This window comes from Papilio polytes, unplaced genomic scaffold (genome assembly GCF_000836215.1).
Source record: "Papilio polytes unplaced genomic scaffold, Ppol_1.0 DF823621.1, whole genome shotgun sequence".
Classification (NCBI taxonomy): Eukaryota; Metazoa; Arthropoda; class Insecta; order Lepidoptera; family Papilionidae; genus Papilio; species Papilio polytes.
The window spans coordinates 686,562-711,994 of record NW_013525583.1 but is presented as its reverse complement, the minus strand read 5'-3'; the positions used below and the strand labels follow the sequence as shown (position 1 = coordinate 711,994).

At 33.7% G+C, this 25,433-nt stretch overlaps 3 protein-coding genes across 5 annotated transcripts in view; all 3 read right to left on the bottom strand.

The window, feature by feature from the left end:
* Window positions 1-565: 565 nt before the first annotated feature.
* On the bottom strand, window positions 566-6,055 carry LOC106104496. Of its 3 annotated transcripts, XM_013284566.1 has the most exons (7): window positions 5,322-6,055; window positions 4,802-4,949; window positions 3,682-4,710; window positions 3,339-3,399; window positions 3,145-3,228; window positions 2,755-2,946; window positions 567-2,014 (listed from the first exon to the last, which is right to left on the bottom strand). In XM_013284566.1, the coding sequence occupies exons 1-7, from the start codon at window positions 5,402-5,404 to the stop codon at window positions 1,914-1,916; spliced, it is 1,698 nt and encodes a 565-aa protein (XP_013140020.1). In that variant the 5' UTR covers window positions 5,405-6,055; the 3' UTR covers window positions 567-1,913. The 3 variants fall into 3 exon arrangements, with proteins under 3 accessions (XP_013140021.1, XP_013140022.1, XP_013140020.1); XM_013284567.1 differs by lacking the exon at window positions 2,755-2,946 and having other exon boundaries at window positions 566-2,014; XM_013284568.1 differs by lacking the exon at window positions 5,322-6,055 and having other exon boundaries at window positions 566-2,014; window positions 3,682-4,733; window positions 4,802-4,886.
* A 2,719-nt stretch (window positions 6,056-8,774) lies between these two features.
* Window positions 8,775-25,433, bottom strand: part of LOC106104484 (carboxyl-terminal PDZ ligand of neuronal nitric oxide synthase protein) — a 96,472-nt gene continuing 79,813 nt past the window's right edge. The window contains exons 7-10 of the mRNA XM_013284551.1: window positions 22,058-22,218; window positions 18,564-18,800; window positions 18,029-18,160; window positions 8,775-10,894 (exon numbers count right to left, since the gene is read on the bottom strand). Coding sequence (XP_013140005.1) covers window positions 10,661-10,894; window positions 18,029-18,160; window positions 18,564-18,800; window positions 22,058-22,218 — 764 coding nt within the window. The 3' untranslated portion in view covers window positions 8,775-10,660. The remainder of the gene's footprint in view (window positions 10,895-18,028; window positions 18,161-18,563; window positions 18,801-22,057; window positions 22,219-25,433) is intronic.
* LOC106104485 lies at window positions 14,202-16,906 on the bottom strand. Its single transcript, XM_013284552.1, has 2 exons — window positions 16,293-16,906; window positions 14,202-16,157 (listed from the first exon to the last, which is right to left on the bottom strand). The coding sequence occupies exons 1-2, from the start codon at window positions 16,323-16,325 to the stop codon at window positions 15,375-15,377; spliced, it is 816 nt and encodes a 271-aa protein (XP_013140006.1). The 5' UTR covers window positions 16,326-16,906; the 3' UTR covers window positions 14,202-15,374.

The window sequence follows — 25,433 nt, the reverse complement described above, 5'->3', positions numbered from 1 at the left end:
TAAGTCGAGCTGATTTAATCATGTTTAAGCTGAGTTTGGTACTTAGAGATCCAAATCTTAGTTTCATCACACTTAGTTTTACTGTACAGACAACTTACGAGTGCGTGTGTAATTAGAAAGATCTTGCACATTTTTTTTGAGTAATATTGGTGACATAAAACGTCAGTTTCCTGTTGACTTAGTTACACTTTATAATATAAATGCGAATTTTAGATGTATAGATATCCATCCATCTCTAACCCCATTCATCCATCCAGATGTTTGTTAGAGTTTGTAGCCTAAACGATTGTATGGATCTCGATAAAATTTGGCATAAATGTATTGGATAGTCTGGAAGAACATATACTTTTTTTTTATTTCACCCATACAGAGTCGTGGATCAAATCTAGTATTTCATAAATCTATTAGGACAAAGCAATTGTAGTAATTAATATATATTGGTCCAAGGTTTTGACTGTATTGCTTTATATCTATGCCAAATCTGATTATCCAAGACTTAAAACCTATATCCATATCTGAAAACAGTACTGGGTATAATAAAACAAGTTTTACAAACGGACAAAGTTTATTTCTATGAAAAGTTAAACATGGTGGACTCTAAGTACCACTTTACATATATCAACAGGTAATAAAGAGAAAATAGTTTAAATAATCACAAAATACATTTGTACTGAAGAAATGCATTCACAGCTTAATAAAAATAATTTCATTAAATGTTATACAAAAAGCAGAAATGAGAAACATTTCTCCAATCTTACAAAATATGAGATTCTATCTAACGAAAATTAAAAACAGTCTTAGATCAAAGCCAGCTATACACAATCACTTTTGACTAATGGAATAGCACAGAACAGTGGAACTGTTTGGTTCAAAATGATCATGTGCGACTGGCTTAAGGAAGTTTGAATTAAACATAAGTTTTATTAAAATATGGCAACAATCAGACTTTTAGTTTCAAATAATAATTTAAGAGTGTTTAAACTTAAGTAAATTAAATTTTTAAAAATTTAAATAATAAGTATATAATTAAGATCATACTAAGTTATATGGTCTTAAGTTATCATAGATCTGTAGGTTAAACTTATAGAAATATATCTTTTAATAAAGAATAACAAAATCATGTAAATGGTAAGTCTTACGTCTCACTGAGCTGTGTTCATCAAGAACATATCACAAATTTAATTTGTGGATTTTAAGTTGGCACTTAACATATTTACCCACTTTCTTTTTGCCCTTAACATTTAATTATAAAATAAACTAAATAACAAAAACTTGTACTTAAGTGAAACCATTACAAAAATGATAATTACAACTGGAATGGATCTTGACAATTTTTTGTGATACATTGTAGACTTAGTATTAATAGTAACAAAAAATATTACAAGCCTTTGGCCTCGGTAACAATCTAGATAGAAACATACAACCTTTCTAAATTATAACATAACAACAGTTCTACTTAAGGCATCTATTAAAAAAACCAAAGTAAATCATTACAAACAAAATAAATTCTATGAAAAGGCAAAAATAATTAAGAACTAATAGTTTATTCTGTCAGGCGGCTGCTATCACAGAATGGTTTTAATAATTGCAGTGAGTACAGTTATTAATTAGTAAAGTAACATATCAAATTGAGTAAATGCAAAAAAGGAATGTAGTAACTAAAAAAGTTTTGCTTATATATGGTAAGTATTAAGTAAGAAATAGAAACAAAAATTATAATTAACAAGAGACATCTTGGACAGATGGGGCTTAGCACAATCATCTATAATACAATATTCTTATATAAATCTAGAATCATTGGTAAATGCTTTCATCAGACAATATTTTTAATAGTGAAGATGACCAAAAAAAAAACTTAAACTTTGAAACACCAAACTTAAGAATTATCTTAAATCACCTGCTTATTAAAGCTATTACTCCATCTCCATATCTTCTTCAGACGGTATGGGTTGAGGATCTTCGAGTGCATCCAGAACTGGCTGCATGTCCGTGTCTGGCTGCAGATCTCTTTCATCTAGCACACAAATTAGTGGCACTGTTCAATAAGAATAAAAGATAAGAGAAGACACAAAAACATTGCACAATTTAATCGCAATCCAACCCACATTCGCTTATCCTAACAATATCATTTAATGTAAATGACATTCACAATTTTAACAAAGTAACAAAGAATATATGTGTAAGTGAATTTGTATGGTTAATTAATTAAGATTTCTAGTCCAGTCAGACGGTGGCGTTGACTGGGACGTGAAAAGCCGAATAAATGCAGTTTGGATGTAATGGAACATGTTACTGGTGTGACTTGTGATCCAAGAATGCCTCTTAAGCTTAAGGAACAAATCTACAAGTCCATCATAAGACCTGTCGTATTGTATGGATCTGAATGTTGGGCCACCAAAGTTGCGGATAAAAAGAGATTGCATGTGGCTGAGATGCATATGTTAGGATGGATGTGTGGTGTGACTAGAATAGATAAAGTTAAGAATGTGTATATTAGAGGAAGTTTGAAAGTAGCGCCAGTAGTGGAGAAATTGAGAAGCAAAAGGTAAGCATGGTATGGACATGTTATGCGATAGAGGATGGGGACATAAACCTGAAAGTGTTAAGAATCAATGTGGATGGCTACAAAGGTAGAGAAAAACCGAACAAAGTATGGATGGATTGTATAGTATGGATGAAGGGCAAGTTAATGATGATTAATTAAGATTTCTATTCAAATAATATAGAAACAAAGATGCACATAACAGTAATTACCTCTTCTCGTCGGAACTTCCCGAACTGGGGAATCATTGTCTGATGGATCATTGGAAATGTCATCAGGTTCATCATTGTCTTTCACAATAAAATTATACATCTTACAAAGACTTAGCAAAGTGAAGATTATAAACAAAAATACTATAACATCTTGGATAGAAGTATAGTTTAGAAGCTCTTCCAAAATATCTCCTGAAATAATATAAAAGATATATTATACAAAGCAATGGATATATAAATATATACATATATCGCAATCAGAATAAGAAATTAATTTGAATTTAAGGCATAATTAGAACACAAGTGTTACCAAGCGACTTTCGTGCAAACATAGATTATTCTGGAAATAGGGATTGTTGCGAGAACATTGTTTGAACGATATGAGCTTACCTTCCACGGTTCCTAAATAGATTGCAATGCAAAACAATCCATTTAAAATGAGGCGTCTAGTGTTGAGGTATTCAAACTGTTCACCTGTAAAGGTCAAAAAACAACTATGAATATTGTAGACAAACAAGTCTGTTGGTGTACAAAGCCTTCATTCATGTCTTTTTTTTTCAGATTTTTAGATCAATAATTCTTACCAGCTATAAAGATTAATGGAGCTTCAATCAAAAGCAAATCTTCATCCATGGACAGCGAATCCTAATTCGAATAAAAGAAAAAAATCATTAGTTACCATAACAATTTTCTTAAGTTATTTTTTTCTAAATACAATAGTGCAATATTAAATACATAACATATGCCACACAACAGTACTTTACCTACATTGCACACAAAAATTAATTAGTTGAATTTGAGCTGCAGTAAACAAGGAAGATATTCTTTTCGTTATAGCTCTTACCAAGAGCAATTTGATTGGTGAGTAAGATCAATGTAAAAGTAACAATTTTAAAGAAATAAATAAATCATGTAATTTCTACACACCTCATAATCCTCATCATACAAATCATCTGACTCTGTTTCTTGTTCCAAATGGGGTTCTTCTTCGTGAGTTTCTAAATCTGACTTTTGTGGCAAATGGTGCAGTTGTTCCATCTCAGTCGATACTAGTTCCTGTATGGTATCAGCGGACTCTTCCAATATTGGCTGCAAGCTCCTTTTATACTGTGCATTTCGATACATGAAAGGTAGAATCAAATAGGGTTTCCATTGTGACAAAGTATTACCAACAGGTTTTATTCTAGGCTCCTCACAATTACTTTGTGTTTCCCTAAACATCTGCTCAACTTTTTGGGCAAACTTGCTTCTATGATTATTTTCAACCACAGACGTACTTGGGCCAGCAATATCCTCCATTTTAAGTAGTTTTCCATTGGATTTCAACAAATCTTGTTGCCTGCCATTTCCTGATGGGAACTCAGATGGTTGATCTGTCATACAATCTAATTGTGCCAGCCTTAGTTCTTGTTGAACTTCATATTCGGGCCGTAACAGGTCTCCAAAACAGTTTGCCTCTGCAACATTGACCCGAGGATGATCTCTCACTTGTGGAATCTGTGGACCTGCCTCCACAGACTCCATTTCGTGTACTTTGTTGTCTTCATGCTTCTGTATAGATTCATCAGAAGCTGATTCCTCATCATGGTGGTCTTGCAATTGGGATATATCTGCATTTATTGCCAGATTAGAATCGGACTGCTCTAATAGAAGCTCCATGTTATATACTGTGTTATGTTCGTATCCCTGTGCAAATTCACTAGAAGCAGATTCCGTATCATTGTAGACTTCAAATTGGGATTCATCTGAAGTTATCGCCAGCTCCGATTCAGACTGTTCCAACATAGACTCCAGCTCATGCGCATATGTGAAGCATTCATATTGTTGTCCACACTTCACTGTGGTACCATCACCAGCCATTTCATGAAATTGCAGTTTTTCAAAATCTGAATGTTCTTTTTTGTGCTCCGCAGCCGGTAAATCTACCATCCCTGATGTGACAGCAGTGGTTACTCCCTGTTTAAAATATTTTTCAAACACTAAATGTAATTACAACACAACTGTTCTTATTCAATATAAACAGATTACACACATAAAAAATACCTACAATTTCATCACTTAGCGGGCCAACAGGAATATCTAGACAATCAGTGTTTAAATCATTTGGTTCTATTGTTGGCAACATCCTGAACAACTCCATGTACAATTTATTATGCTTAGGATTGTGATGTTTATCGTCTGATTCTTCTGACGAGCTACAAATTGTAACGGAAATATGATTTATGTCATATGTTACAAAACCATGAAACTATATGTGCAACTGAGTTATCCAAGTTTTCAATATATATAACTATACAAGTTTAAATGCGAAGAAACGATGGGGACATAAACCAGAAAGTGTTAAGTGTGTTTAAGATTGAATGTGGATGGCTACAAAGAAAGAGGAAGACCAAAGAAAGTATGGAAGGATTGTGTTAAAGAGGATATGCTTAAGGAAGGAGTGGATTCAGATATGACGGCTGATAGAGATGTATGGAAGAGCAGCACATACTGTGCCGACCCTCCGTAAGGGATAAGGGCAAGTGGATGATGATGATAACAATGCAGTATAATTATTAATACTATACCTTGTATCAAACACATCTCGTTGTCCGTCTTCAAAATAACGCCGCCACTTTTCTCGCAATACAGAAAACTTGACATGGTCCATTGTGGATTTACGCCAAAAGTAAACTCGTCAAAAGAAAACTTTAAACAACTAATAAATTGTGCTTATTATGTCCCAATAGCGCCGTAACAACGCTTGGATTGATTCAACTGAATTAAACTTAAATGCAATATGGGCTGGTTAAACAATATTGTACAGTCATGATAATAAACAGCTCAATACAATAATCTGTGTACAAGCAAAAGAACCTAGTACACGAATTATCGGGACTTGCATTATTTGTCTGTATATTATCAGCCGTACAATATCGGTACTGGCCAATAATCCGTGTCCCATACAAAGTATGTACACGAATTATTAGGTCATGCATTATTTTGCCGTACAATATCTGCCAGTAATCACCCGTAATGATAATGTACAGCCCATGGATGAGCTTATTACCTCCATGGTACGCCCCGATAATGTACGGCCAAATAATGCACGTCCAGTTAATTGGTGTACTAGGATCTTTTATTTGTACACGGATTATTGGGCTGTGCATTATCGGGTCGCCATTATTATGGCTGTACATTATTTCCTGTAATGACAGCTAATCAATACCCAACCAATTGCAAAATGAAATTGAAACCGAGTAAGTGAGCTACAAGTGTCAAATGTTACCCTTTCTAACAATGACCAAGAGTTGCCAGATTTCAATCCTTTCGTTGTTTGTACAAAAATAAGCAATGATGTAATGCAATGCACCAAAAATTTATTATTATATTATTTACTTTTAAACTATTTCTAAATATTAACAATAATTTATTAGCAACATGTTAAAGTGAAAAGAAATTCAAAAACCGAAAATTGATAAGATTCATGACTCTTACGCCTTCTAAATTTATTTTTAAAACTAATCTAAATTAATCTAGTTATCTTATTTAAACAAACTATAGTAGTACATGGCTGTAGCAGCGCTATTTTAACGTTTTTAATATCAATGTATTGTATTTAAATTGTCCGTTCTTTGTTTGTATTGAAATAACTCAAAAACGACTGGGCCGATTTAAAGAATTCACCATCAGATTTATCTGTGAGTTACATAGGCTATATTTTAATATTACTAATGTTTAGGTACTAATTATAAACTGCGTGTTTCTGGAAGCCGGAGTTAAATATTCACTAAACTTTAACTTTTCTTAACTTACGCTGCCTAAACCGTTAGAGGTATATAAAAATTATGTACAAAAGAATTGTAGATCTCAAAAAGATCTATAGATAAGTCCGAGATAGCATATGTCTATCTTTACCGGTTCTCTTACAATAACCACTTTCTTGTTTACAAAATGAATTAAAAACCTTACGCTATTTACAGCGTTCTTTTATTGGTTTCAATTTTAATCCTTTTCCAAATGAATGCGTTTGTTATCAGGAGAATTTAATGTAGAATAAATTGTCCTTTGCAGTATTTAAATTAGACTAAAAGTTTAGAAGATATCGCGAACACAAACAATTAGGGTAACCGAAAAATCAGCTTACAAGCTACCGGGCTTAGGTATTTGGAATCTTGCATCGGTACATTTCTGTTATTGCGTAGATTACTACAAAGTTAGTACTTTTGGTAATAGGTTAAAAAAAAAGGGCGAACTTAAGTTTTGAACTTCCAAATTTCACTTTTCCAAATTTGATTATTCCTGGTACAAATCATGACATTTTTATTGTTAATTGAAAAGCTATTAAAAACAATGAATTTTAAAAATACTAAAGGAAAACAAAGAACTATTGTAGATTTTTGAAACGCTGTAGAATCTGCTACGGTATTTCGAAAAATGCAAGTCTTTCCGCTTTATAATATTAGTATAGATATAGAACACAGATATAGATTAAATAGAAATATAATATAGATAGATATGGATAATTAAGTTTAAAGTGGGCATAATATAAAAAGGTACCTTGAAGACGAACCGAGGACTAACCTAACCTTCTAACTGTGGTAGTGCCCGCTTTAACATCTTCGCACGAATGGGCCGGCTCCCCCGGTGAAATACCACACCGCACAGAAAACAGTCGTGAAGTGGAAGCAATTCCGCTTTTCGTCTGATGTGTATGCGCCGGAGGCCTAATTTAGTCCCTTTCGCTTTCCACCATTTTCTTGAGAGGAAGGGATGGGTAGGAAAGGTGGATTTGACGGTGGAGGAGACGCATAGGAAGGGAAAATTTCCTCTTTATGTGCGTCTCCTCCTCCGTCAATCAAGGGTAGGCACCGCATCTGCAATTACGGATGTTTATGGGCAGCGGTCGCTTTCCATATCGGTGGATTCAGGTGGCCGCTTGCTTGTTTGCCACCTTATATTATAAAAAAAAACTTTGTTTTTTGGACGGATTACCAAACCTCTTACTTTTTCTGACTTTACTAATTCTTCGGAAATTTCGTGTGTATTTACGTAAATATGATATAGGTAATTGAAAAGTAAGGTATAAAAAAATAAATCATAGTTTGATCCCAATTTTATTTTTAACACTATTTTGAAACAACTCATTGTTGTTAGTAATAGAATAGAAATAATACCAACATAATAGTCAGCTAGTTCCACAATTTTACAATAAAACTAAAAATTTACTTCATATTAAAAAATTAACATTTACGAAACTAAATAGGAGTACTAGAGTCTAGAGACTTTAGGTATATCATAATTCACAATACCAATACATAATATAATACTTTAAATGCCTTCTTGCGATAATAAGATTAATACAATCTTTCTAATGTTGATGTCTTTTTGTGTTTTTTGTCTTTTATTCTCATAATTTACAAATGAAAAAAAACTGTTTATCTAACTATTCCACACCAACCCGGCACCTAGTGTTGGGTTTACATTTACAGGTCACATGAAGCCACGACTGAGGCCACTTTCACGAATTACTCGTGCTAATGATCCTACCCGAACGACGACGAAGAGTTGGACGCGAATTCATAAATATAATAGTGCACTTCCTTAGTTACTAGTAAGACACTTTTATTTTTTCAGTTTGTAAATGATCCTTTAGAAGCTAAAACTAGATTGCAATATTTATTAATTATTACTAGTTATTTTTTATTATTAGCAATACATTTCATTTACGTAATAGCGTTTGAGTCACAAGCCTTAAAAACCTCTCATTATAGTTTGAATTATGTGTCAGTAAATTTATGCACTTCTCTTACATTTTACCTTTATTAATAAAAATCATCTACTATTTTTGCATACTTAAGTTCTTCACTGTAAGTGATTATAATGTACACAGTCTTCGTGAAAAGTAGTTGAATAACATAGCATACTAAGGTCCTGTCCCACCACTGGTTGATAGAGGCTCAGATAGCTTGACAAACGTCACTGTCAGATAAGGTAACAAAATCCGATATTTCCATCACTTATCTTACACGTTGGATTGTTATCAGACAATATACAATTTGGTGGGACAGGCCCTTAATGTGTAAAGATAGAATCATTTATTAGTTTTTTATTAATCCTTACAACGTATGCTATGAACTCTTGTATTGAAACAGAATGGCACTAGAGAGCCTAGAAATGAAAAAAAAATATATTATTTACTTTTGAATAATTTTATTTTTACCTAACATAAATTGATCGCGTCTTTAAATCTAATAGGCGTAAGTACCCGATATCGAAATATTTGGTCGCTGTATGCCATTCAAGCTTAATTATATGTATCTAAACTACGATATACGCTAGAAATGCATTTGTTTCAATTTGTTCATGTTATTATAGATTGTTAACTTCATGTTAGGACTGTTGGAAACCAAATTTTGTAGTCTCTAAGACAGCTGCGAAAGCGATCAGGAACCGAAGTGAAGCGTAACAAGTAAGACTTAATGGTTTACTGCATCAAACTAAATCGCTAGCCGATGATGTAGGTTAGGTCTATTGAAAGGTAGCTTAGTGATACCTTAAGTGTTTTTCGAAATGTTTAGTATATGTATAGCGACAATTTCGTAGGGTGTTTTGGAACGTCAAGTCGATTTGACTTGGGTGTATTTGGAAGTTGAGTTTGGCAACACTATGAGATGTCAGGGCGATCAATTGTCAATGCTAATGTCAGTGTCAATGACGGTATCAATGTGTCAAAGTCATAGCTATCATTCTGTGAGTTCCCATTTTGGAGGGAGATTGACTTGGGCGGACGTGTTGTGAGATTCTTTCCGACTTCACCGCGTTCCAAACGCGATTTCGTTGCTTCTTGCCGATTCAGACAGATTTAGAAATTTGCAACTATGTAATTAAACCAAGTGAACGCCCAACGTGTTTGTTTTCGGACATCCAAGCCACCAGACACGAACGACTGGCATACGCTCACACCCTTGCGGCCCTCGCTTCGTCATATATACCCTCCTCTAGCAATGCATATGCTAGTCTCATAAGATTGTGGTCACTTGGGTACCGGTTCGCTTTGGTAACTATATTAGATGCCTTAATCGAATGCTTTTCCATTTCAGAAGGTAAATCTTACAAGTAAATCTTTATAAGACCGTAATGCTCCCAACATAAAGATAAAAACCTATATCTTTATTATAATAATAATTATTAAATATTTTTATTTACCTTTCTAACACCCGGTTTCTAAAGTCTTTTCGTTGAATGTTAATCCAATTATAGTGCTATTGGTTCTATAACTACAAAATTCGAACTAAGCATCTTAAGTTATACATTGTTAAAATTAGTTTATCTTAAATGACCTAATTTCGCTGATTTGGGCACTACATTCTTATATTTTACACGGTAACTAAGCAACGAATCTTCAGAAACCGGGTATTTGCGATTCTTCTAAGAACATTACTTATTCTAAGGCAATGGACATACACTCAAAATAGACCGGTACAAAATATCAGGAAAAGAATCTTATCTAATCAGCATAATTTAATAAGTTGTCGTGTCTTAAATGTATCCAACTCTGTGAAGCTTTCATTTTTTTAATGTCCAATTATCAATTAATTAGCTTAAAATTTTATAACTACAATTAATCAGTCTGGGCTCTAGCTTAATTTAAACAATGATCAAAAACAATGGAAAAAGATTTACAAATAAAAAATAGTTGACGGTTTAAAGTATTTTGGTCACATCACATTTCTTGCATATTTACCAACACTCTCAAAATATCGAAGTTATCCATACAGTTAACACTCTTATCTAGAATATCTAGAAACATATCTATAAATTGGTTAAGAACATGTATTTCCTGTTTGTATGCACCAAAATGGAAACAAAAAATTGTATACTGATTGCTAGAAAGTTTTAAATAGATCGTACATAATATCTAAATTTAAAGTGAAGTATGCTTATTCATCAGGACTTTTCTCCTTGCAAAACGTAGAAACATGAAGCGCCGCTTCTTCTTAGCTCCCATTTGGAGGAGGAGGTTCCTAGCTTCAGCCAGGGTAGCGGGGTCTGCCGCGTCTTCCACTCCGGAGACGAAACCGCTTTCTGGTCTTGACAAAGCCGGCGCAGTGTTAGGAAGCAGTGAAAACCAACGATCTATCTTCGCACTCGAAGACAACTGACATAAAAAAACAACTGAACGTTAGCAACTAGTTTATAAACAAGGGTCTAAAAAATAACAGAGTCCTAGGTCCGAGGCCGTTATTATTGGTACCTGCACCCACCTCTTAAACCAGGTCTAAATAATGGTCTAAAAAAATATTCATCAGACCAATTTGTTAATTCTAACTTGACTCTAGAAGTGGTTGCATCTATGGCCGTTATTGTTAGTAGCTACACCCTTAAACCTAGCCTCAATCATCGGCTAGAGATGCCCGTGGAGATATTTTTTGTTGTATCCCTCACCACAAGTAAAACTATTTACTCAATGTTGCATACTATTTTTTGTACTATACAAGTTATTTACACAAGTTTTTTTTACCACATAGCACTTTATCATCATTTAACTTCGAGTATCTAAGTTTAAAATAACAACTGCTTTCCTTTTCACCTTCGTATTTATCAGTGTAATCCTGAATTTCCACTGCTGAAACACCTCTACAGAAACTTATCGTTTCTCTGTTTTGTTCAAAAAACAAGAAAGATAGTAAAATATTTTATTCGCAGATGTTTTAGACGAGGAAATACCAGGTAAGATAACGTTCTTTCAAATGTAATCTTTTTTAACAGAATCCTATTTCGTTAACCTTTGAGCTTTACATTGACATAGTTCCATCGCTCTCTATTACTCGGATCTTAAAACTCGATGTCAGATTTCCAACTAAAACGAAATGTATTAGCTTCTAGTCACACTGATTAAATTCTAAAACCTACAGGATTATTTTCTGATAGCAAAAGTTCAATCTAATATTACAGTACTGCAATGTAGCTTTCGGATTATTAATACTATACCGAGTGTTGTACGTGTATAGTGATCAAATTCTTTTAGAATAAGGAAGGTATAATTGAATTAACCCACGAGAATCTCTTACTTTAATTAGTTATAGCTCAATAGCATGTCTCTACCAACATCAATAAAGTTTTACAAGATTATTATTGTACTGTCTTGACGTTTTTTTTTATTTCCTGTACTCAGGTTTTATATATCTGACAGATGTAACCGCGACAGTAGCTCATTTTAGCGGTTCATATAAGTTAGTGGCACTATACATAATTGGCCTTATATCCTCTAATAAAACAAGAGGGTTATCACGAATATCGGTGAGAACGTTTTCGTGACGTCAAAACTTATAAGCTGACAAAGTACATAAAAGTTCTCATAAAAATTATATCGATGAGGGTACGAATTCGTGTTCGCAAATATTCGTAATAGCCTCTTGCACAACAATATGTTGGTAATATAAATTTCAGAGGAGTTCAAACCCATGATTAGATTAGATTTATTTTGATAAATATACTTGGGTCTGCTCACTTAAGGGTAATTAAAGTAGATCAAAAGTGGGGTGTAAATTTCGAACAATATTTTAATGAAAAAAGTGGTTATTGTGCGACAACCTTAATAGATAGATATATGCTATCACGAACTTTCATTTAGCAAATTTAAAGGGCTACAATTCTTCCATACATCATTTTTATGTAGGTCTTATAGTTTAGGCTACGTAAGCAAAGAAAGCAAAAATGACCCGAAATTTCGTCGCGCGATTTTGAGCTAAACTATTTAACTACGTCGTAGTCTTTGACTCCAAAAATCAAACAAAAAAATGGGACCCACCTGCAAGCATTACCTTTCGGATAAAAAATGAATTTTCAAAATCGGTCCACTAGCGGCGGAGTTATGCCGTAACACACATAAAAAAAATAAAAAAAAACATACAGACCAATAGTACCTCCTTCTTTTGGGAAGTCGGTCAAAAAGTATTTATTTAATCTTATTTCTAATGGATATATAAATAAAACATCAATGAACATCACGTCTAACTTTATTTAAATCCTGATTTAAACATTTAGATTGAAGAAAATGTCTACTACAATTTTATTAACCCCTAAATACTTGAAGTTTCAAATTTGATAACGAAGTTATGAATTGCATTGGGCAATACAATAGATTCCATTTTAATAGGTTGTTACATGCAAGCTTTGATGTTAGGGTGGGGAGTCACATAGTCGTGGTCAAGTTAAGAGCTTGACAAAATATGTAAATATATTTTGTCAAGCTCTTGACCCATGACCCCCCTCTTGATCCGCCGTTGTTAACATGTTACTGTTGACTGATAATCTTCGAGTTAGAAAACAAAAAGGAGCATATCGCTTAATATTTTGACTTGTTTACTATTTTTCCTCATTCGTAAGAAACATAGAAAAGGTTTCCCTTATACATTTTGTAATTTGAAAATCAAGCTTTTAAGGGTTAATCATAAATAGTCCAATAATATTTGAATAATGTTAAAATCCAATACTGTTGACCGACATTCTATTTAAGTTCCTTGGAATAAGTCTTGTCTCAAAATGATGTTCACGCCTTATAATAGCAGCTTTCATTCCTTATACTATTTCAATACTTGATTAAATATATGTGATAAATAGACACTGATACCGTATATATTTGAATATTCGAAATTACTACTTTAAAAACATCAATGAACCTTTGACTACCCACTATTTGCAACTATTGAAATCCTACGAGGCAAAAATTGAGATTGTAAATTTTTAACTTACGTTTCCATTGCCGAAACATATACAAAGATAGGTTGTATTAGGTAAAGCTTAAGAGACTCGTATCTGACAAACATCATATTTGGAAAAAACCACGACAGTTTGAAGTTGTATATTGTTATTTTTCAAAGATGATTAGATGCAATTTTATACATGTTTCGGTAATGGAAACTGGTATAGGATAAAATTCTTATAATGTACGGTATACGCGATTGAATGAAGCTGCTATTTTAAATCCTACGATTTGCGAGCATTTCTATGATTATAATCTTGATATAGTATTATGCAACATCAATATCAACTAGTATATAATAATTTTTAAGTTAAAATATTAAATTAATACCAGAAATTTAAAAAATAACGCGCTCACCTAGAAACAAGACTTAAGATTTTTAACCATTTGTGTTTCTATTTTAAATATAAATTAGGTTACACTGGAAAAACAGCTGAATAAAACATCATTCTATCCTTATCATTCTCTTTGATGTAACAGGAGACAGAGAATAATTGTAATGGTGTTCGAAAGTCGAAACTAAAGGAAACGTAATCGATTCGTCATAATAATGAAATAACCAATAAAACTTAAACGAAGTAATTACATATCATTCGTTACAATAAAAGAAAAAGTGATGCGCGTGGAAATTATAAAACTAATCGAAGATAAATTGATGTTTAAAAATGTAGGCTTTTAATAATAATAAAACGATCGCAATCAATGCAACTATTAATACAATATTACGTTAATAAACAACTATTACAACACTTGTCAGTGGCTAAATAGACTAAAGTGTGAAAGTCAAGGAGAAAAAACTATTACAATAATTTAAAGACGGCTATTGCAGTAATCGATCAAGCATTTTGAAAATACACTACTTCAACATTGATAAACATTTGACTATTTGACTATTCTGACTTTAAAGTGAAGATTAAATCGAAAAACATCCAGATAATAACCTTTTTTTGGGTTTTTTTATTTTTTTTGTCCTTTAAACATGTGTATCTATTATCTATTAAATGTTAAAAGTGATCCAATCCGTTTATCGTAGAGAAATCCATTTTCGCAATGCAGTTCCGTCGTTGAGTTTTGTTACTTGATTTTGTGGTTTTTTTACTCTCATAAATTTTGATTTCATTGAGTCCGTTACATTTTGAAATAGAGTTTAGGATTTATAAATAAACAAGAGTGATGTTAATTTTTTTTAACAATAGAATATAAATAATTTAGCACGTATCTAGTAGTATACATATAGGTAGTTTTTTAATATATAATTTTGACACTAGTAAGTCTTTCTATAATATACAGGATGTCCGTTAAATACATATACATCGGAACTAAAGATTCCTTAGTGGAAATCGGATTGTACAGGCGGTTGCAAAATATAATCGAGTGTTGTTTTCACATTCGTGTTTTCGAACTCCATGTTGATTTTAAATAAGAGTAAGGAATCAGTAGTATTCCGTTGTAGACGTCTTTCCCGGACACCTGTATATGGAAGTAGAATTGTAAAATTTATCTATTCTTAGGAAATTGTAATACAAAATATTTGACATATATGGGAGAAAACAATTGTATAGTTTGGAAAAATTTCGACAAGATATGATTATAGATATGTAGTGGAAAATGTATTTAAACAATGTTTATGTTTACGGGGGCTAGAAAATTTCGATATGTAATTAAAACAAATAAAACCATTTAAAGGAACACCTGACTGTCAGTCGATAAAGTTTAACATTGGCACCTATAATTTTAACGTCCTAAGACGTACTACTAACATAATTATGTAATTTAAAATTAAAGTAGTAAATTGTATAACTAGAATCTTTAATAACTAAAATATTTAAGTGGGGTAGAATTAGGTAACTTGACTCGAATGAAGGAAGTTTAATTACTTAGTGGTGTGGCGGGTCCATTTTTCTCGGATAGAGGCCATGAGCTCACTCCTGTTAGAGACCTTCTCGCTAGTGGTGCGGGTGATGGGGGAGGCGGGGGATGAGCCGGCCACCGGTACTGAGGAGGCACCGCCCGGGGCGGCATTTTTCGCCCCCGACACATTTTTAACGCTTCCGGTGGGGCTCACTGGCACAATGAGCTGCATGCGCCCATTCTGGCCCCTAGCCTTCACAGCTATACTGTGCGACAGCGGCATGATGTACGGGTGTCCTTCGTCGGAGCTGCATTCTGAAGAGGTATCCTTCGAGCTAGAACTCGAGCTCTCACTCGAAATCTGGAAATTCCCCATGCCCAGCGCAAGAGCTAGAGCACTTGCTTCCTCGGCTGAGCAGGAGCCATCCTGAGCGAGCTGAGTAGTAAGTAGGTTCACCAGTTCGGTGTCGGTGAACTCTGAGTCCAGCAGCGGAATGTCGGGGAAAGCCTGGCGGTTCTGGTAAAACGGCTGACTGTCGTCGTCGCTTTGATCATTCAGGAATTTAATGCTTTGGAACTTTTTGATGAGATACTCTTGTATCTCTTCGCTGGTCATATCGGCCAGGTTCAGGTCTTTGTAGTCCTCGGTCGGAGAAGGGCTGAAAGGAGTGCGAGGCACATTGTTGTTCTCGACGTTCTGCTTTTGTTTCGATTTGGTTGCCTGTGGAGTGTTAAAGTTGATGAGGGCGTCATCCTCGGCTTGTTCGCGATTGCCGTTTGTCTCAGCTTTAACGGCAACATTCTTCTGTACCAGGTAGCATGGAGGAAGAAATTGTAGTATTAATATAATATTAAACATAAACAGCAAATAATACATTGATATACAACAATTAAAGCAAATTACATAAAAAGCGAAAAAAATAAAAACAAATCAACTTACATCGATCGAAAACTTGTTAACAAAAATAAGCATATTGGCGCAATCCGGTTTTTTAATGCATCACAACACTTATGAAAGCTTTCACACCTGGATTCGTTTAACCGATAGTTGCTATTGTTCAAAAGTGTGTGAACTCCAAAAGGAATTCTAAAAGGAAGCAACTACGAGTATACAAAATTAGGTAATCATGTAATAAAGATCCTTGTTTGCTTTATTTCGGTTAACGACATCACTCGCTTTAAAAAAAAGTAGTAAAACAAATTTAAACATGCATAAATAAATAGAAATGTGAAAAATACGATAAATACAACGTTTCTCCAAGTGTAATTAATAGATAAAAGTATTACTTGGAATAATACTCTAATAAAACTTCGGTTTGAATGAATTATAACTTCGACTAAACTATAATATTAAATAGATTAAAGTACTAAAGGGAAGCTGTCTATTCCGTAGAAAACAGATATTATTATGTCAAATAGCATGAGAGATGTTCCCAATTTTTGCCACAAACATGTACTAATTAATTATCTTGTGACCTAAAATGCAATCTTGCTAATATTATAAATGCGAAAGTTTAGATGGATAGATGGAAGTTTGTTAGAGTTTGTAGTCTAAACGGCTGAACGGATTTCGATGGAATTTGGCATAGACGTAGAGGATAGTGAATAAGAACACATAGGTTACTCATTTTTTTTAATTCCATGCGCACGGAGCCGCGAGCGAAAGCTAGTATTTTAATATTTATACAACATACAAAACAGAACGCCAAGTATGTTAAGACAAAACTAAATTAAGTCGTCTATAAAGTCGGTAAGAACACCCACATAGTTGAAGCGGGTTCCGGGAGTCTCGGTATAGTTGGGGATAATTGCATTGATTTTATTCAATCGTATTCCAGATTGCTTCGAGATTAAGTTTAACGAAGCGGATATTGAGTTAGAGGAAAAACTTAAAAATATATAACCCTTTACTAATCTTTATAGTTTGGACGACTTTCTAAGTTTCATTTTAATTTTTTATTGTCATCGAATGGATGTCGTATTGTTACTAAAAGTAATAAAGTCATGAGAATACGCTCCATCATCATCATCATCATCATCATCTCCTTATCCTACTCCCGAAGGGTCGGCGCAACAGGTTTTTGTCCTCCACATAACTCTATCATATGTCATCTCAGTCATCACTCCCTTTTTGATCATGTCACCTTTTACACAATCCATCCATCTCTTTCTAGGTCTACCTCTACCGATGTACCCTTCCACACTCATAACTAACGTTCTCCTTGTAACATGCGATTCATCCCTCCTCATAACATGCCCATACCATGCTAACCTTTTACTCCTAACCTTCTCTATTATGGGTCATGTCATGAGAATACGCTATTAAAGGAAATTTGAAAGTAGCGCGAGAGAACATGTGGAGAGCGATAGGGAGCCTTCCCCTATAGAATTATTTCTTCTTATATATGTCAATAGAAAGTATCAGAATAGCGTACGCACTTGGAGTAATTAATTGAAGACGTCCTCGTGGTTTTAGCATGATTAGATAACAGGAACTATCTATATTATAACAAACAATCGCTTCAAAAAATTATGAATTTTTGCTGTTGGATAATGAAAAATTAAAATTGTAAAAACTGAAAATAACTTTATACACACGACTACGACATACATGCTTAAAATAATAAAAAAAGTCTAAAGCTGGCAATAAATTGTTGAGTTATTGAGATAATTTACCTGCGGCAACATTGTCAGTTGCTGAGCGCTGATTGGTTGAGCGTTCTTCTCCCGCTCGTGCAGGTGAGCCACCAAGGTGGAAATGTGCTCGAGAAGCTCGTTGTTATGGATCAGCAGTTGGTGAGTTCGGGACTGTTAAAAATAACCATTATAAAAAAATTGCATTGCCTAAATTTTTACCTTTACTGCTTTCCATAAGATCTCCCTTCAAACGAAGGAGGAATTTGTTGTTGGTTTCGAAGTTCCAAGCATAATACGTTGAACTTCAAGTTAGAAGTCATATAAGCGAAACATTTTTAATTAAAATCAGGATCACTCACATCGAATAAATATTATCTTGCTTATATTATAAATGCGAGAGCTTAGAAGGATGGATGTTTGTTAGAGTTTGCTGCCTAAAAGTCTAAACGGATCTCTATGAAATTTGGCGAAAATGTGGATAGTAGCATAGAAGAACACTTAGGCTAAACTTTTTTGTTTTTAATTACCAAGCGGACTGAGTCGCGGGCGAAAGCTAGTCAGTAAAATTATTAACCTGAGCCTCACAGCGAGCAGTTTGTTCAGCAACAAGCTGATCCCTCATGAGAATGAGTTGGGCAACTGCTGCCTTAGTTTGCTGCGCTTGCAGCTCAAGTCTCTCGCGCAGGAGTTTGAGCTGATGTTGTGCGCTCAGCGGTGTTTCAGGGTCGATCTCAGGCACGACCGGCAAATCAATCTTGGTGATGAACTCCGGCAGCTCAGGCAGATTGACCGTAAGTATTGGCGGAGCCGGCTGAAAGTGAAAAATTTGTAAATGGTGAATTAGAATAGTATTGCTAAAAAAATTACACATTCAATCTTTGTTACATAGGTCCTTAGTGTAGAAATTTTCGCTAAGCGTCTCTAATATAATCTAATATTAATAGAGATAACTTAAAAACTACTGGGTGGATTTTAAAAATTCTTTCATCGTTATAATGGTTTTTATATTTTTTTTATTTCTCGTGGACAAAGTTGCGAGCAACAGCTAGTAACTATTAAACCAAGCATATCTTTAAAGAACTCATACACAATATTGTCACATATTTATAATCATACAATCATCTACATGTCTTAAAAACAATAGTCAAAGCGAAGAATGCTAATTCTATCACTGGCAACACGATTTAAATAAATAATTCATTTGAGTGCAATTAATTCATAATTTTTAATGCATATCTGTGACGGACTTTTATTAGACTATCTATTCTATCTATCTTTCGCCTGTGACACCTTCCGCGTGGAATTAGAAAAACAAAAGGAAGTAGTCAATGATTTCTTCCAGGCTATACTACATATATATGCTGAATTCTATCGAAATCCGTTAAGCAGTTTAGACTACAAACTCTTACAAACATCCATTCATCCGTCCATACAACTTCTCATTAAGTTTAAGATTATCAATCACCATGATCCAGTTGCAAAGATTTTTATTTAAAAAACAAATAAAGAAAGTAATTATGAAATATCGTACCTTTCAAGTCTCGGTACATTGTAATATATTTCAATTTATCCTCCTTAATTGAATTTCAAAATACTCTCTCGAAAATTAATGCTCGATAAAATACAACTTCACTTTCTTAACCTTCGTCCGACAACAATCGTTCGAATTAAAATAATTCTTAATCACTAACAACACCCAAAAGTTTTTCGAACAAACCCAATTAGAATATTTTAGGATCTTCAACGTTTTTTTGGTATAACTCATTATGTACATAATTTTAGACAATAATTGATACTGTCGCTTTAAACTCAGAGCAACACTTCTCGTCAAGACCCAGGTTGCGCGCCAATCTATCCATACTTCTAGTGACATTGACAGCTGTCAGCTAGGGACGTGACGTTTATGACGATAATCTAGAGTTGCGCCAATTCTATAGCACGGTACTAATTTTATTCCTAACAATAATTATATACCAAAGTCTGGGTAACTCAGTTTTAATAATATTAGTAAACCATAGACTTTTAAAAAGATTTATCTTCTTAATATGTTTTCCCAGCTACATTTAAGCCTTAGCATTCGATAACTTCATGAAATGCGTTTCCGAACTACGTAACTTGAGTTTTACGCCATTGAAACTTAAGTCTACCTAACACCAATAAATCACTAGTTAATGATGAAATAAATGGACACTTCAGCTACCCAGCATTAGTATTTAAAAGAAAGTATTGAGACAAGTAATATTTTATTAGAATGTTCATTTAGACATAACTATAGATGAGATTTTTATTAGTGAAAATATTCATGTTAAGATGGATGTGTGGGGTAACACGAATGGATAAGATACGAAATGAGTATATTAGAGGAAGTTTGAGAGTAGCCCCCGTAGTAGAAGGTAAGGAGTAAAAGGTTTGGGTATGGGTATGCTATAAGGAGGGATGAATCGCATGTTACAAGGAGAACGTTAGATATGAGTGTGGAAGGGTACATCGGTAGAGGTAGACCTAGAAAGAGATGGATGGATTGTGTAAAAGGTGACATGATCAAAAAGGGAGTGATGACTGAGATGACGTATGATAGAGTTATGTAGAGGACAAAAACCTGTCGCGCCGACCCTACGGGAGTAGGATAAGGAGATGATAATGATGATGATTCATGACGTTCGTGTTTCTTAACGGTGAGTTTTCACTACCGTGCTACCGATGTTACAACACGATTCTACATTATCTGACCATGAAAAAGAACCCTTGCAATGCTGGAGAAAAATATGAAACTAACTTATTTACACAGATAATGTAATCAAGAAGCCGATTAAATCGGTCCCAAGTCAGTTTAGTTACACAGTTGAAATGAATTTGACGTGAACGTCTTTCTTTTGTTAATGAAGCTACAAGAAGATCGTATATCGGTGCATAAAGGAATACAATATTGGTATCCGAAAGCGTGACTTGAGTTTTGAAAAACGTCTTTTTAGCTTGGCCTAGAGCAATTTAGAGCAAGCAAAACTACTGCAGCGATACGTGCTCCTTTAAGTCAGAATGAATGAAAGAAACATAGTTCTCTGAGATTATCTAAAAGAATTACTGTGGTCTAGCAACCGTTGGCAATGTTCGTGAAATCTCTGGAGGCATTATTGTTGCGCTATGGAACACTGATATTCTTGCCGAGAAATAAAAGTTAAAAATTCAGATTTTTATACATATGAATAACATTTAATTAACCGATAATGATGTCATTTTTGTTCGTTTTTTCAATCCATTTAGAACTTCTCAGTAATACCAAGTCATCGATTGCATGTTCTGGCGTATTTCCATTCAACATCCATAGGTGTTTGTAAGCCAAAGTGGTGGTAATAAACGCGGATTGATAAAGTTTCAAGAATATTCTAAAATTAAACGAAATCGGTCAATTCCCATGAAATGGGTTAATATAGAATTATCGTTTCTATCACTTCCTAATACATGTAGCTATATATATTTATTGTTTCATCAATGTTGCCCACTTTATGACTATTTTATACAGATAATTTTGAATATCATATAGTGTTAGCGTCACAAGAACTACTGAATCTAGATCGATCTTGCATACCAATGTTATTATACGTTTGATTTATTGTAACACTTTCAGATACTACGTGGGAGGGCGATTATTATGAGTGGTAAACTCTATTTCCAATATTCATTATTGTTTCTATTTTTACAACGTTTGTACAAATTGCAGATGCCGTTCGATAACATTCTAGCGATGATTCGCAACTTACATCAACACAACTATTGATTCAGTTGTTTGTGGAAATTATACAAGTTGATCAAAGGCCCGCGAGTGAGGTTCTGTTTGTGGATTGAATTCAATTTCATTGATGATATTGCGCAGTAATTTCATACTAACACTTTAAACAATACATCGAAGGGAGTGGCAATATACACTCCAAATATTCCTTACAAACCACTTTTTTATAAGACGTTTAGGCGGTTCGATGGTTTTGGTTTTTTAAATGTCGTGAATAAGGTTGAATAATAATAAGAGCTTATTATTTTTTCAATAAACACTTTAATGATTTCAACGATTACCTGCGAGCGCTTTCCTCCCCCCTTCTTAGCCGACGCAGGCAAGTCCAGACGGGTTGGACGTGCCAGTTGCTTCCCTTTCGACCCTTGAGAGGTTTCTGCCTTATCTCCCTTGGATGTCGAAGCCCCACCAGACACGGAAGCACCAGATGTAGAGGGTGTTTCTGATAACAATAGTAATGGTCGTATGACTTAAAACTATTGAACTATAAATCTAAACTACGATAAAGAAATAAAAAAATTGAATTATAATATAAATTGATGGAATTCCGGATGATTATGATTCTGCTTAAAGTTTACGAACAACTAAAAATAAAAATATGTTGAAAGTCTAGGATTTATGTGTTTTCTTTGAAAGAAAATGCTTGTAGGAATGCGCTTTTTCTTACTTTATTTCTGTTTGTGTGTTTGATTATCAAACTTTATCTAGTTGGTCCAAGGTATATTTATACCCGTCAAATATAACATTGAAATAGAGGATATAGTATCTATACTTATATTATAAAGGGAAAAGATTTGTATTTTTGTATTGTGAAATCCACCATTTAAAAGGTATGTATGTTTTCAGTGAGCAACATAGGCTACATTATTCACATTTTTTAAAATTTCTAGCGGAGGAAGTCGCGAGGAACTGGTATTAAGTAAATATAATATTTATTTCGTCAATTTAGGTCGATAAGTATGTTGGTAACCTCTGCACATTAATTCCCTTGTGGTTGCAGTGACAACAGGCTACCTTTGTCATACGTTTTGATTCTAAATGAATTCATATACGTTAGAGATGTCCCTCCGTAAGCATAGAACTCAGACTGATAAGTCTAAATAAACGCACATTACTGGAAGTCACGTAATGCATGAGTTAGTTATCTCCCTGAATTTGTAAGTTTTTAATGTGTCCTAAATTCACGAAATGCTACAATTTCACAAACCTTTTTGATATTATAAGAGATTTTCCATTATTTTCTCAGTAATTTATATAAAAAAAAGTTTTGAAGTAAAATCATACACTTGTAAAACATTTCTCTGTCATAAATCGGATACGATTGGTACCACTTAGATGGAGATCAATGTGGTATTTGGATATCCAGAAATGGATATTGTATCCATAGGACCGCTTGCGTTCTATCTGTTATGGAAATATATGGGAAGCTAATAATTAGGAATACATAGTGATAATTCTTATTGACATTCTTATTTTATTTTTTTTTTTCATTGAAAGTATAAATAAATATGCATTAAATATGCAGATATCAGTACATTTAAATTATAAGCAATGATTTGTTTATAAATGACATTAACAATTATGTTTTGTAACAAATATCGGGCAATAATTATTTATGAGTTACGTGTTTCAGACAACTACGTAATTGCTTAATTGGTGATTAAGATCACAATAAGAAATGATTTCTGTAACAATTAGAACAATTATTGTTATGAATTGTTTTATTTTTAAAAAGTTAGAAAACCGTTTTATGTAAAACAAATGAGATTCGGTATTTAGACTAAGTTAAAGTTTGCTGGACTTTATAAAGTAAAAATATAATAGAAGAATTGACGAGAAGTAAAACTTAAGTTGTTTTTTTGTTATTGTATTAAATCGTTAAATTTTTAGCTGTAGTTTTAAAGTCGAGTATTATATTAGTTTAAACAAATTTAAACTACATTATTAAGTTTTATTAAATATACGGAGCTGTAACGTAAGTTTTGCAGAAACTGAATTTTATAGGAATTCGAAAGTTTTGAAGCAGCTTTTCTGTCGGCAGCGCTAACATTTTGAGATGCTACGGATCAAATAGTTTCGAAGTTAGGCGCTTACTAACTGTATACTTATTGGCCTAAATTTATTATTTCTTTGAATACTTTAAAAGTTTTAATATCAGTTTTAAGGTGATCCGGAAATTGTGTTCACTTTTTAATGTAAGTGAGTACTCCATTTTTGTATAGATATAATCTAAACTCCACGTGTCGAAAATCAAAGATTTCTTAGAAAACAGGAGTAGTTCATTTTATCAATATAATTCGCACATTCAGGTTCGTAACACAGACTTATTGAAAAAGCAGAGTACGAAAGTATATCGCATTGTTCACAATAGCTACCACAACGTTACATACACCTTTTAAATTCAGAGTTGATTAATATTTTTCGGATATGACGTAAAATGCTTTCACATTCTTACTGCGAGTTTCGATTAATGAAATTCTCAAACGAAAAAAAATCTATCTCATTCGCTACGATATAAATGAGATAACAATGCTTTTGTACGTCTTTCGGTTATTAAAAACGGTTTCAACTTCGAGTAATAATTTTTTTACCTGAGACACTGTTTACAACGTATAAACCGTCACATAAGCAATAAACGGTGACGCAGCCGACGTACCCAGCTGTTGCCAGTCGCGTTGTATGTCATAAAACAATACATAAAAGCTAATTATAAACCTCTACATATATGATGCGGTGGACTACGGTTAAGATGTGGCTCTGTCGGATAAACATTCAGCCAGGTGGACTGAGATGACCTAATTTTGACACTTCAATTACATATTACGTATTATGCAGAAAATATCGCTATCATATTGTAGTTCCTAAGGCGACACTGTCATTTGTTAACAATGTTTATCTCTTGACTAGCTGTACCCGTGCGGCTTCATCCGCATGAAATCATAAAAACTTTATTTTATTATACAGTTTTTAAACTCTCAATTGCAAATGTCAAAATTACCACTACCATAATAATCTTGCTGCCTTGTTGTTGGTAGCAGCTTATGGTCTCTTTCCCATATTAGGGTTTTTATCCAATTTATTTACCACTAAGTTTAATAGTGTGAAAATAGCCTAAAGAGTGACGTAAATGTGGGTTTTTTATTAAAGATTATTCAAAAATGTACTGTAATTGCTGACTTACGCCTTACGTCTTACGCCACAAAGAAGTGTGTGTTTGCGTTTTATTATATTAGTAAAGATGAAATTTCACCGAGTGTAACGTCCGTAGTCTAACCGATTAGTCCAATCAGTAAGGTGTGATCCATAGTTCTGTTTCATTTAAGCTGACATAGCTTCAAGCTGTAAGTATTAGCAGCGATGTGACTAAAATCTTGTGGCATATTGGTTGTGCTACAAATTCATGTTTCAAACTTCTTGTGGGATGTTTTTTTTTATAGTGTTAACATCTCTAACTACAGGATAATTGTTATTTATGAGTAGCGTCGGTGTTAAGTGACGGACAATTTATAATAATATCGCGTACGGTCATTGATCATACGAGATAAGTGTGATAGATGTATATCGGTAATTTACTCTCGTATTTGGCACAGGCTTTCAGTTACGATTTCGCGCTCAGATTATCCCACGCAGTTGAGCGTAGAGAGATGGCAAAACTAT